Source organism: Mustela nivalis (genome assembly GCF_964662115.1).
Source record: "Mustela nivalis genome assembly, chromosome: 14".
NCBI lineage: Eukaryota > Metazoa > Chordata > Mammalia > Carnivora > Mustelidae > Mustela > Mustela nivalis.
The window spans coordinates 28,318,607-28,332,280 of NC_139033.1; the positions used below are offsets into that span (position 1 = coordinate 28,318,607).

General features: G+C 38.7%; 1 protein-coding gene across 1 annotated transcript in view; it reads left to right on the plus strand.

Annotated features, from left to right (window-relative positions):
• TMX3 (thioredoxin related transmembrane protein 3) overlaps nt 1-13,674 on the plus strand; it is a 42,517-nt gene that overhangs the window by 18,803 nt on the left and 10,040 nt on the right. Inside the window, 7 exon segments of the mRNA XM_082698910.1 lie at nt 2,981-3,080; nt 3,690-3,767; nt 7,742-7,808; nt 10,047-10,145; nt 12,479-12,536; nt 12,724-12,777; nt 13,618-13,674. Coding sequence (XP_082555036.1) covers nt 2,981-3,080; nt 3,690-3,767; nt 7,742-7,808; nt 10,047-10,145; nt 12,479-12,536; nt 12,724-12,777; nt 13,618-13,674 — 513 coding nt within the window.

Consider the following 13,674-nt stretch of genomic DNA (forward strand, 5'->3'; position numbering starts at 1 on the left):
TAACTGTAGGAAACAAACTGAGGGTTGCTGGAGGGGTGAGGGTGGGGGGTGGGGTAACTGGGAGATGGGCATTAGAGAGGACACTGGATGTGATGAGCCCTGGGTGTTACATGCAACTGAGAAATCACGAAATTCTACTCCTAAAACTAGTAATATACTATATAGTAACTAAATTTAATATATTATTATTATTTTTTGAAGATACTAATACCTTAAAGTTAAATGCAGTTTTGGGCCACCTGGGTGGCACAGTCAGTGAAGCACCCGCCTCTTGATTTTGGCTCAGGTCATGATCTTTGAGGCAGGCAACCAAGCCCTGTGTGGGCTCCATGCTGAGCTCCAGAGCCTGTTTAAGATTCTCTTTCCCTCCCTCTGCCCCTCCCCACCATGCATGTACTCTCTCTCTAAAAAAAGAAAGAAAACGAAAGCTAAATGCATTTTAGTAGACCATATTGAGCTCACATTTTTTTAAGGACTTAACCTAAATAACATCTTTCTGTTCGTTTATGACAAAAGGTAGGCATATGTAGCATATGCGGAGAGATGTTTAAAGAAACTAGAGGAACTGTGATTTGTATTATATTTGTTAACCTTGTATTAAATTTACTGCATTTGTAGAAAAAAAATTTTCTTCAATAGATTTTTTTTTTTTTTTTTTAAAGATTTGACTTACTTATTTGAGAGACTGAGAGCTCCAGCAGGGGGAGCAGGGAGAGAGAGAAGCAGACTCCCCGCTGATCAGGGAGCCTAACGTAGGGCTTAATCCCAGGACCTTGAGATCATGACCTGAACTAAAGACACATGCTTAGCCCACTGAGCTACCTAGGTGCCCCCTGCCAGTGGATTTTTTTTTTTTTTAAAGATTTTATTTATTTATTTGACAGAGAGAGACAGTGAGAGAGGAGACACAAGGAGAGAGTGAGAGGGAGAAGCAGACTCCCCACTGAGCAGGGAGCCCAATGTGGGGCTCAGTCCCAAGACCCCGAGCTCACAACCTGAGCTGAAGATGGGTGCTTAACCCACTGAGCCACCCAGGCGCCCCTGCCAGTGGATTTTTAATATTTTCAGAATTTGATTACTTCTGACAACCTTGTGAACGGTAGCTTTTATTTTACTGTAAATTTGCTTTTATACTGCTTCATTTACATCAGCTTATTTTTCTTGTTACTTAACTCCAGAGTTTTTAAAAGAAACCCCACAATATCATTGTTCTGATTAGACCTGGGCTTTAATCCCTGGCCTGTGATACTGGAAAATTTAGTAGACCAAATACTTTCCTTGATCTGTCACATGCTGCTTTATGCCAACTGTGAGGTATTACACATTGCTTAGAATGTGACAATTAGAACCCAGATTATTATCGGAGTTACAGATCTCTGAGATTTTACTGCTAAGAAGACCGTTTCTTCTTAAACATTTCCTGTTGGTTTGAATGTGGTGATTTTGCTTTTTCATCTATATCTGTCTTGCTGGGGTGTAAAAGTTGGTGCTTGTAATTATTTAATACAATTATGTGGCTCTTATTCAAGAGAACGTTTATCAAGCTAAGTTAACCTATGTTGACTTTGAAAGTATAAGCACTTGTGAGTTTGACAGGATACATTGATAACTTTAAATAGCTTTAAAGTAAAACTGAAATATCGCAGTGGGTTTGTTGACTGGCATGGCACTGTATGGGCTAAATTATTTGAGAGAAAGGCAGAATTAGGAATGACCTTTTTTCAAGTTTGCAGAGCTTATTAGTAATAATTTTCACTGTATTTTCTCATTGACTGCATATTTCATTTTATCTGCTTTCTGAATAAATTGTGAGATAAGTTTATATTATATGAGGGGATATATGGTACGAGGGGATTACATGAGGGACTGATGTAACTAAAGGTGACTCTGTTGCAAATGAAATTTCATGACTCAGTCCTGGGGTTGCATCACTTAGCAGTTAATTACTGAAGTACAAGAATAGAGGCTAGAGTGGAGTGATGCAACGTACGTAAGGAACGGTGCATTTTGAAAATATGTTTGCCTTTGCAAACTGTATTCTTTCCAGATTTAGTGGAGAAAAATCTGACAGTATAAACCATGCCTCTTTTTTAGTTTTTTAGTAACATTTTGCAAGTGATACATTTTACAATAAACTTTGATGGAATTTATTTCTCAGTGTATTTGGCTTTGAAATATGCTTGCATAGTAAAAGTCTTTGTAGAATTTTGTTTTCTTTTTATAAGGTTCTGAGGTATTATTCGGACTACCACTTTCCCTTATATTTTTTCTGAAAAGAATAGCATACTTATGAAACATTTAGATTTTAACCTCTATATTTTATTTCTTTTAAAAATTTTTTTTAAGATTTTTATTTATTTATTTGACAAAGAGAGATCACAAGTAGGCAGAGAGGCAGGCAGAGAGTGGAGGAAGCAGGCTCCCTGCTGAGAAGAGAGCCCAATGCAGGTCTTGATCCCAGGACCCTGAGATCATGACCTGAGCCGAAGGCAGAGGCTTAACCCACTGAGCCACCCAGGCGCCCTAACCTCTATATTTTAAAACTGGCATTTAAATAGACATAAATCTTCTTAACATCGCATTATAATTTTCTGGGATAGGATTTCATAGTGTGTTAGTGTGAATGATCATAGGAGAGGGGAAAAAAAATAATTCTCATGCAGATCCTTTTATTTGTGGCTGAGGACTCTAAATGGCTTATAGTTTTGTTCTTGCCTATCACAACATTGGCCAAGTTGGTACTCTCTAAAGGGATGTATTTTAAACTTATTTTTTAAATTGATAGATTAAGTTGTGGGTACTTTGTTTTCATTGTGTGAGTACAGTTTTGGTCATGGGCTAAAGTTTTATTAGATTTTTGTGGATTGCGTGATTACTTAAAATTCAGTTAATACAACATTAAAACTTTGTAACTTTAAAATTATGTATTATCTTTACTTCAAATGCAAGTTTATTTTCTGTTTGTTTTGTTTTCAAACAGGGCTCTAATTCGGCCACTTCCAAGTCAGCAAATGTTTGAACATGTGCAAAAGAGACATCGTGTTTTTTTTGTTTACATAGGCGGAGAGTCACCTTTGAAGGTTATCAAATGATTTTATTTTTTAAATTCACAAACACAAATGTATTATAATTTACTTTTCAGTATAGCCAAAACTTTGACCCAAACACTTAAAATTATTTTACTTTTATTGGAAATATTTTAGTTCAATCTAAGAGTTTTTCTAATGAAAACACTTGCTTATATGCTCCCTGTTGTGTTTGCGTTTGTGAAACAGAAATGAATAAAAAGATGTTGCTTGCCCTGGTTATTCAGATTTTGTGTTACTTTTTAGCATTTTTGGCTCCTTAAGATTGCAGAGTGCAGTTTGAATGTCAACTTTGAAAATTGTTTATGTATGTGGATATATGTACCGACCTCTCCTGTGACTGTTGAATTAAAATATATGAATTAAGCTTATTACTTTATTTAGGGGAGTATTAAAGCATTGAGTTATGGTGGTCTTTTACTTTAGAAACAGTTCGTTTCATTTGCTGCTTATATTCCATCATCTTTCCACATAAAAACACTGAAGGCATCAAACTGGGATGACAGGGCTGAGGAAGGTACTGCCTGCTCTGAGTGTTTAATGAAGAATGGATTCTGATCTTAGTATTTAAAAGTCACCTCTTTTCTATTTGTATCTTCACAGGAGAAATACATAGATGCTGCTTCAGAATTAATTGTATATACATACTTCTTTTCTGCCTCAGAAGAAGTGGTTCCTGAGGTAATGTTTAAAAATGAATTGCAATGACTCAATTTCATTTTTTAAGTTATTACTTGATTTTATTTATCAGGTTTATTTACTCATATGTGTAGAACAATAAACATGTTAACTCTTTACTACTGGTACTAGATTGTTAATAAGCAAATACCACAGATTCATAGCATTTAGGGACTGTGTTTATTACGTTGATGCTTTTTTTCTCTTCAGAGTAATAGCAGTAGTAAGAAATGAGAGCCCAGATTGTTGAATTGGTTTAGAAGTAATGGAGTGATTAATGTATTTATGTATATTAATGCACAGCTGCTGCTTATGTAATCATGTGCCATGCCCTGTGTTAAGTCCTGGATCATTGGTGAGAAGCAAGAGCATCAGGGTCGTGGGAGGAAGAGCCTACGTTCTTGTGGGTAAAGAGAGTGTACTAAGTTGGGTGTTGCAGGCGACATCTTTTGGGTCCTCAGCCTGAGATAGTCATCTTCAGCAAACAAATATGTAAACAGGACGTAGCTGCTATGAATAAAGTAAAAGAGCATGTGGAAGTAGGGACATGAGAGTGGGGTGGCTGCTTTGGATTGGTTGACCCGGAAATGTCTGTCTGAGAAGAAAATATTTGAACTTGGCCATATATGCTGTGAAGGAGCCACGCAAAGATCTCTTTCCAGAATAAACTAGAAACAGGGAGCAGATACTACAAATGCCCAAGATGAGAACACGGCTGGCATACTGGAGAAATCGGTCGTAGGCCCATGTGCTGTATACACTGAGGAAGGAGATAGATGGGAGATAGGCAGAGAGCCGTGGAGGCCTCGCAGGTCGCGGCCGTGCATGTGCTGGGTGGAAGCTGGTGAACGACTTTGTCTCGTGCTCATTTTAAGGACATTTCTCTGCTGAGAACAGAATGAATGAATTGGGTAGGGGTGAGAATAGACCCAGAGATCAGTTGAACTCTTGAAGTAATCTGGGGAGTTTAAGCTTGGGGGTTTGTAGAAGGATGGGAGAGAAGTAAAAGCATTGTTGTTTTCTAGAGGCAGAATTGTTTGTGCTCGCTGACCTGGAGGAGAAGGGCAGAAGCAAGGATGACTCTTAGGTCTTTAGTTTAGCAGCGGGGTCGGTGGTAGTGTCATCTACGACCTTGGATTATTGCAAAAGAAATGAGTTTGGGAATGGGGAGCCAATCAAGAGTTTTGAATTGTTCATTTCAACTTGGTTCAACATATTAGTGAGACATCCAAGCAGAAGCATCAAATTCACAGGTGGATCTAGGTGCCTGGCAGTCAGGCTGTATAAACAGTTTCTTAGACACGGATGCAAACTTTTAAGGAAATAAATGGGCCCAGGACTTAAAGACGGCAAAGGATGACACGAGAAGAAAATAGCTGGGCAGTAGGAAAACAATGTGAGGGAAAAGCCAAGATAAACAAATGTTTTAAAAAGAGGGTTTGTTGTGCAAGATACATGCAAAGTGGTTGAGATGAGTTGAGGAAAGTAACTGTGACACTTGTCCACGTGGAGGTTATAGTGGTTTTACAAGAGGGACAGGTACTTCTTTCGTGTGATCTGGGAAAATGCAGATAAGAAACTGTAGGTTACAGGTATGGACTCTTCTCTTCAGAAAAGTCTTCCTGAGAAGGGGACTTGAGAAATTAAAGTTTTCCCTGAGAAGGGGGCCTGAGAAATTAGGCAGTGGCTATGAGCAAACATGAAATAAATCAAGGGAAGCTTTTTCTTTTTAACCAGTGTAAGTTATAGAAAATCAAAACAGTCTTTTTTTTCCCTCCACAAAGGTATGTCATATTACACATTTGATTAATTTTTGTTTAATATTTTTTAATATTTAAATATTTCTAAGACTATATGTGTCTAGTGCTTCTTGCAATATGTTGTATATAAATGTTTATCTTATAAATGTGTAATATATTCTGAAATGATTTTCACTTCTTTGGGAGAACCCGAGACAAATCTGATCGGCTTAAACTCATTTTTAGGTTTACTTAGTTTTGTCCCAGAAGTTATTTCTTAGTATTTTATGTGGATGCATTTACTTTCGATGGGGAGGAGATGACAGGAAGGAAGAAGAGCTGTACGTGCCATTAGATTCTCAATCGATGCCTTTAAAGATTAAGAATCTGTATTCTGGAATGTCTTAAAATACTTAATGTGGTGTAAAGGCCCAGAATGGATGGAATCGAGTTCTCAGCCCAGGCTTAGGAATGTTTAATCCATTCATCTCCAAAGCCCAGTGGGCCACATTTTAGTATTAGACATGAGAATGTACACTGTACCCTCGTCTTGAAGTGTTCAAGCAATTTACTTGGAGTGCATCAGAGGACATGCTGTGTTCTAGACCCTGACCCCACATGGCACCCCCCAGTCCTTGTATAGTGACAGACGTTTTAGATCAAAATTCCAGCACCTAGAACTTCTGCGTGGGTAGGCACACACAGTATGTGCAGTGAGGGCATCTTGTGGTTATTATTATTGACCTCTCAACTAGTTCCCTTAAACATTCCTTAATTATGCCTGCAAATACCAGTATTTCTCATCTCTCTCTCTCTTTCGTTTTTCCCCTGTGTATATGGTTGCAGAAGTTTGCTTAGGGGAATCAGTATTCTCTCAGAGTAGTATGAAGAATTTTACCACCACAGAGAATTCTCAAATAAGGACAAGGCCCATGATTTTATATTTCCCCCATATTTTGAATTTTAGTGTTTGATCATGCAAAGCTTCCTTAGCTTTACATCTAGTATTGATGAAGTCCCTGGTAAGCATAATAAAGGGATGTAAGGATGACTCAGGGCAGTTTCTGACTTCAGGGTGCTTACAGGCGAGTGGAGAAAAACGGCCTGTGGACCAAGGACTGTCGCCCACGGTAACGAGTTGAAGGGAATACGAGGAGGGAGGAGGGGGATCCCGAGTATGTGCAAGTCAGTGCTGCAAGCTCCCATCTGCGGAGTGAGCTCAAGTGCGGGTATCCGTGAAAGGGGGGGTGCCGGATGCTATAATATACGCGTAGAGGCCCTCTGCGGATGCGTTCCCGGGAGCAGACGAGCACTGGTGCCCCTGATGACAGAGACTTACCAAAGACCTTCACCACTGCCCTCCAGATAGCTCTCTGCATGGTGCTGCACCATGTTCCAGTAACTGTGTAAGAAATCATTCTGTAGTACCTGAGGTATTCCGTCTCCCTTCTTTGTATTTCTAGGACAGCATCTCTTTTTTTATTTTATTGTTAAAATTATTGTTATTAATTACCTAATGATTATTTGTTACTGCTTTTCAGTATTATCACACCATGCCCTATTTCTGCGTGGCTCACCCAGGGGGATACTGATTACTATAGTGTCAGTATTTTGAAATAATGACAGCACAGGTATAAGAGGCAGGTACCCTCTGAAAGAATTTCTTCTTATTAGTTAGCCGATTTACATTTTACATTTAGTTAGCCAATTTACATTTAATTGGCCAATTTACATTTTAAACCAGCTCTCACATGTGTTAGTGCATCTAGTTTTGCTAGTAACTGTGCAGTGAGGTGGAGACTCGGTGTCCTTGACTTACAGAGGAGGAAGCCAGCTCCCCAGGACGGCAGAGGACTCCCACGTCACACAGCCTGGGAATGGTGGGGAAGGACTCAGACCTGCCAGTGCTGCATGTTGCCTTATCCACAGCTCCTTAGCTTCCTCAGAGCGGGTCTTGTCCTATACTTCCTGGGATGTCTTTGCTCTCTTATCAGCTCTAAGAACAATCCAGTTTTCTCCGTAGCAAATCTCAGTAGCAAACAGGGCACTGAGCCAGGTGTTGCACAGAGTTAAAACTGTCCTTGGGTGACGTTGGGATTGACTGTGGGAGTCTTTTTAATTGTTTGTAACAGTTTTGTTGTAGGTTTTTTCTGGTATCTTTCAATCTTTTTGAAATCATAGCTACCAATTAAAAGAATTTTAATGGTAAAAGTTATTTACACATCTGATTTTTTGCAGTATGTGACATTGAAGGAGAGGCCCGCTGTGCTTGTTTTCAAAGATGAAACTTACTTTGTTTACGATGGTAAGTTCCAATGTTTTAACTCATACAAAACTTGTTGAAATAAAAATGCTGCCCCTATTAAAGGACTTAGGTGTTGATGAAAGATTTGGTAGATGCAACTACTTCTTACATTTCCTATTAGTTGAATGACGGACAGATTTTTCTTACCCTTCCGCTTTGGTTTTTCTGTGTAGTGTGCTTTCTGGGTTCTGCCTTCAGTGATTTATTTTTTTCTTTTTTTTGTCAGGTCATTGGTCTTTTGAGACATGAACTCTATGCATGCATTTCCATTTCTGTACATTATTTTAAAACATTCAAAATTATTCATATTTTTTAAAAAAAGATCTAACATTTCAGACTCACAAAAACGTGAAGAAATAAAACCCCTTCAGTAGTGGTGAGGACCCTGGAGGACGTGTTCTTTCCTGCTTTCAGCTGTCCCTCCCTGACAGTAGTAACCAACCGTTCACCTGTTAGTCAGCATTTCTTCACTGAAGTAAACACTTGCTGTATTTTTAAAATACTTTTGTTAAACAAACCTACCTTGTAATAAAGAGACTGCTAGAATAGTAAAATCCTATGTATATACCCATCACCCACGTTAGACAATTACCAAGATCTTAACATACTTGCTACAGCAATGTTTTTCTTCGCTGAAGTATTTTTTATTTTTTTAAGATTTTATTTATTTATCTGACAGAGAGAGACACAGCAAGAGAGGGAACACAAGCAGGGGGAGTGGGAGTGGGAGAAGCAGGTTTCTTGCTGAGCGGGGAGCCTGATGTGGGACTCGGCCCCGGGACTCCAGGATCATGACCTGAGCTGAAGGCAGTTGCTTGACCAGCTGTGCCACCCAGGTGCCCCAGCTTTCAGATTTCTTGTTCTAGTTCTAGTATGAATTTGTTAACACTCCAGAGAGTCACTTTGTTTATCTTTGGAACAAGCGTAGCGTGATCATATCTGTGTGGATATAAATCTGCTCTGTAATCATAGCTAAGAAACCGCCCCTCCTCTTCTCTCCTTGTTTCAAATGTGGCCTCCCGGGAGTGGCCAGGAGGAATAAGAAAAGTACCTTTAGCTATGGGAGAGGCTGTCGTTTTCTGACATGCAGGCGTTAGTATGTAGAGCCTGCCTGAAGCCTCAGATAACACAGAGACTTTACCTTGAATGCTTATTCTAATATTTAATTGTCAATAAGTTTTGATGCTTTGGGTTAGGGCTCAGGAGGATGGTTTATCTTCTGATGAGTTTCACGTATATCACTTTTGAACAATCTTAAAACATTGGCTTTTGACCTGAAGTGGAGATTGTGTCCCCAGGACTCAACTCCTAGTTTTGTTTATTTTTCTAATTTTTAAGTCCAAACCCATAAATGCTTTCAGATTTATGTGACGGTGCTTATTTTATAGGTTTGATAACTTGAAAATGTTTTGTTTAGCAATGCAAGTGACAGAAAAAGCATATCTTTCACGAAATCATTAAAGTCCAATCTTCAGCCAAACATATTGGTAGGATTTTATATCAGCTTCTTTTCATGCAGTTATAATAATTGTTCACAGTTACCTAAGGATTATATTTCTAATCGGGACATAGTTTTTCTCTTGATATTACAGATGTTTTCTGTCTGCTTAGCAGGGGAATTATTTGATGTTGGAAAAAGGCTAAAGTATGGCTTCATATTTGTGTTGTGTTTTACATATGAGAAAGAGTTGTGAACTGAGGTAGAAATGTCAGAAAATAGAAAACAGCAAAGAAATTGTCATAAAAAGTTCCTCATATTGCCATCGTTCAAGGATAACTATCAACCCAGGATAACCACTTAGTTAGGAGGGTATGCCTTCATTTAATCATGCTGTCAGTCTGACTTTCAAGCAAAATTACAGTCATATTGTAATAATGTTTTACAACCTGCTTTACCACTTATTAATTTTTCAAAAACTATAAATTGTCTTCCTCAGTCTGTCCCATAATTATTTAAATTATTTCCTGTTTAGGGTATTTCACTTATTTCCTTTATTTCCTTATTTTTTGCTTTTTTTTTTTTTTTTTAAATGATGCTGTGGTGAAGAATTTCTTTGTCCATTAATGCTTTTGTATGTCCCATTGTTTGCTTAGAATAGATTCCTAAAAATGAAATTTATGAAGTTAAGATTTATGATTCCATGTCAAGGCATTTTATACATATTGCCAGATTAGAACATTATAAACATTTAAAATTCTTATTTACATATAACTTATTAGTTTTTTTTTGTTTTTAAGAGTACGAGGATGGTGATCTGTCATCTTGGATCAACAGGGAGAGGTTTCAGAACTACCTTACTATGGATGGCTTCCTCTTGTATGAACTTGGAGATACTGGTAACAAGCGTATATACAACTCTCCATCACTCTGCAGAATTTTCTTTCATTGATTTCTTAAATCTGATTCTGTAGGAAATGAATTTTAAACTCTCTTTCATAATTTCCTTCCTTTTTAAGACTTGAATGCCAGTTCTTCTTCATGAGAACATAGATTAATACTAACAAAGAAGCAGCATTTGTATGGGAAACAAAGATGAGTTAGTTAGGAAATGTTTACTAGTTAGAACTGATAGCAACAGGAAAAGCAGAGCCTGGGTGATAAGGAGATGAGAAGAAATAACGAGGAAGCTGTATTGGGAGCTGATTTTGTAGTAGGAGTTGGAATACACCTCATCACAACCTTTGAAACCCACTTTTACTTGTGAGGAAATTGTGGACGCCACGTTGGCGTGGTTCTTAAAGTCACAACATTGAAAATGAGAAGCAAAGTAAATATATTTATAGATGCAAAGATGAAAGCTGTAAGGAGCTTTGAATGGAGGGTCTCAAGTAGATGCAAACTGCCACGGTTCTAAGAAGTTACCATGGGAAGTTTTAGGAGGAAGTGTTTTGTAAATTTAAAATGAATTAGAGAAATCATGAATATTATTGCCACAATTGTTTTCATTCACAACTTTGTGATAAGGGGGATTGAAATACAGTTTTAGATTTAATAAAATGGGAAAATTGTACTCAAGGCTCAGCTTTTTATATGAGAAGTAGTGTGCGTAGCTTTTCCTCTTCATGATTTCCTGCTTTTGAGTCTGATTAAAAATACAAATTAGAAATGTTCTAATAGGTTCTCATGGTGTTTTCAAACTCTTCGGTTATTTGCTCTGGCTCCTGAGCCTGCTTATTCCTGTTCTGTGTCTGGTGACGTTTCCTTGTCTGTTGATCCTTGCAGAGGGAGGCGTGTGTTAGCTCAGCACTAGACGTTGCTGTGGATGGTGTCAGAGCTTGTGGGTTTACTTTTGGATTCTTTCAGACTCACGGGAGGGGAAAGGGGGTACTATGTAGGAGTACAGTAGTTTTGCTCTCAGTTCAGTCATCCTAGGAGACAGCATGACCTTGAGGTAATTAAAACAGGCAGCTCGGGCTCTATGCAGATAGTGTCTTCTCCCAGACGAGTTTGGAAAGAAGTTGGCTGTGGAATGTTCCTTTTTTGTATCCAACCTCATTGCCCTTGTTGGTGGTGCTGCCGCGGCTCTGCTCCTGCCCACTATCCCACTTGGCCCCTCGCCCCACCAGCACAGACGTCCAGGCGCTCGGTGGCTTCGGACAGGCTTGTTTTTCTTGGAAGTCCTGGCGGCCGCGGTCCCCACCTCCTCTCCGTCTGCTCGTTCCTCGCTCTCCCTTCTCCAGCCACCCCGACGTCTCTTAGAAGGCCGTGCAGCCTGCATCGGCGCAGCTTTCGAGCTGGCCGTGTACAGTTCATCTATGAAGGCGGTGCAGCCTGCATCGGCGCAGCTTTAGGCCGTGTACAGTCGTCGCACTCAGACCGAGCAGCGCTGTCTCAGCACGTCCAGGCCTGCGCTCGAACTGCCCACGTTCGCTCTAGTCTCTTTCCGAACACCTTCACGGCTCTCCTGGTTCACCGTACATTTTTGCTGTGGTGTACATGATCTTTGGGTGTCTCTGTTGTTTTCCCTGCTAGACTGTGCTTCCCACTAGTTCAGAGCCCTGTCTGTGTGCGCGTCACTCCGCGGCGACGGCCCTCAGCTGGTGACTGGTGCTTCGCAGGTGTCTCCCGGCCGGCCTAGAATGGGACCCGCACGCTCCGCTGCGGCGTCTGGTCTTCTGACTCCAGTACCAGTGCTCTGGTTACTGTGGCCGCTGTCGCTAGACGATGTTCCAGACGAGTGTGATTTATGTTGTGTTGAGGGTTAAATTTGGGTCAGTTTTGTTTTGTATATTAGTACTGGCAAGTAGTGACGTGACTCACTGGAGGGAATAGTATCTAAAAGTCCTTCTCTTGTTATATGTCATTTTTTTAGAGGTACAGTAACTAATAATAAATTCCCTTTATCAATTAATAATACATTTATTTCTTAATGTCTTAGATTTTGACAAAGTACTCATTTTATTCTCTTTGTGGGTACTGTGAAAACAGTGCAATTTAGTAAACTGTTAAATATTTACTATTATTTACATGTGGGGGGTGGGAGGCGGGAGGGAACCTCTCACTTCCAACTGACTGATTCATTGATTCATTCTGCTGTGCGTAACGTGTAGCATACTCGGAATTAAATTCTAGAAACTATTTACTAATTCCCAATTCACAGCTACAATAATAATTGAAAAGTTTGTATGATGAGGGCTATTGAATTTAGATATGTCATTCTTAATTTCAGGAAAGCTTGTGGCTATTGCAGTTATTGATGAGAAAAATACATCAATTGAACATACCAGGTATAGTGTCTTGAAATAGTTTTAAGCTTCACATACCATCTAACTCAGACTTTACGTGGTGTCAGATAAACTTGATACAGTATCTTACTTTCCCCACAGTATTAGATAAGGAAGCAGATATTATAATTGAAAAATGATAATATATTTTTGAAGTGAAGAGATGAAATATTCTTGTATTCTTTCACAGATTAAAGTCAGTTATTCAGGAAGTTGCTAGAGATTACAGAGACCAATTCCACAGGTAGGTGCTTGCATTCAAGATTCCTTTATTTTTCTTTAACTATATTTTATGTATAGTACAGCAAAAGTGGAACTGTGTTATACTTTCAAAGGCGAATCAAGATACTGAAGTGAATCACAGTGTGTTGTATTTCAGTATGAATTGTTTGGACTTGCTCTGTCATACAAGTGAAAAAAAACTTTATAACTTGTATCATACTTGCTTCTTGATGGGATTTGGGATACATTTGTTGTTCGGAAATATGTGTAAGTACTCATTCATTTGAGATAAAGTTAAGTGAACAATCACAAGTTAGATATAAACAGATGATGATTATAACAGGAGCTCAGACAATAACTGAATATAAAAAATAAGCGATCTTGTTGCTTTGTGCCAAATCATTCTGTTTGTTGCTGCCGTAACAGACAGCCTATAAATGATAACAGACAGCCTATAAATGTATTATATTATTTAATTATTCCCTTTTTATTCTGAGTCTTCCAATGATTTATCAGTGATATATATTTATATTTCTCCTGTTACATAGTAGGAGCATCTTTTTATAAGTCCTTTGGTAAACGAAGTGGGTTATTTTTCTTAAACATATTTTAGTTAGAAATGCTAATACTGACCTACATTTTAAATATGTAGACTAGAAATATCTTAAATTTACTTCCTCGTACTCATGTATTTTATCTCGGAAGCCATTAGAAGTCATATTCTCTTGCGCATCTACTTTATGTGAGTTGGATATTACGTGTTTACGTGCTCCAGCCCTCACGTTCAATTCTTTGTACACATTTACCTCGTTTTGTACCTAATACTGCTCTCTCTCTTTTTCTTTTGGTTATTGTTGGTTAGGGATTTTCAGTTTGGCCATATGGATGGAAACGACTATATAAATACCTTGCTGATGGA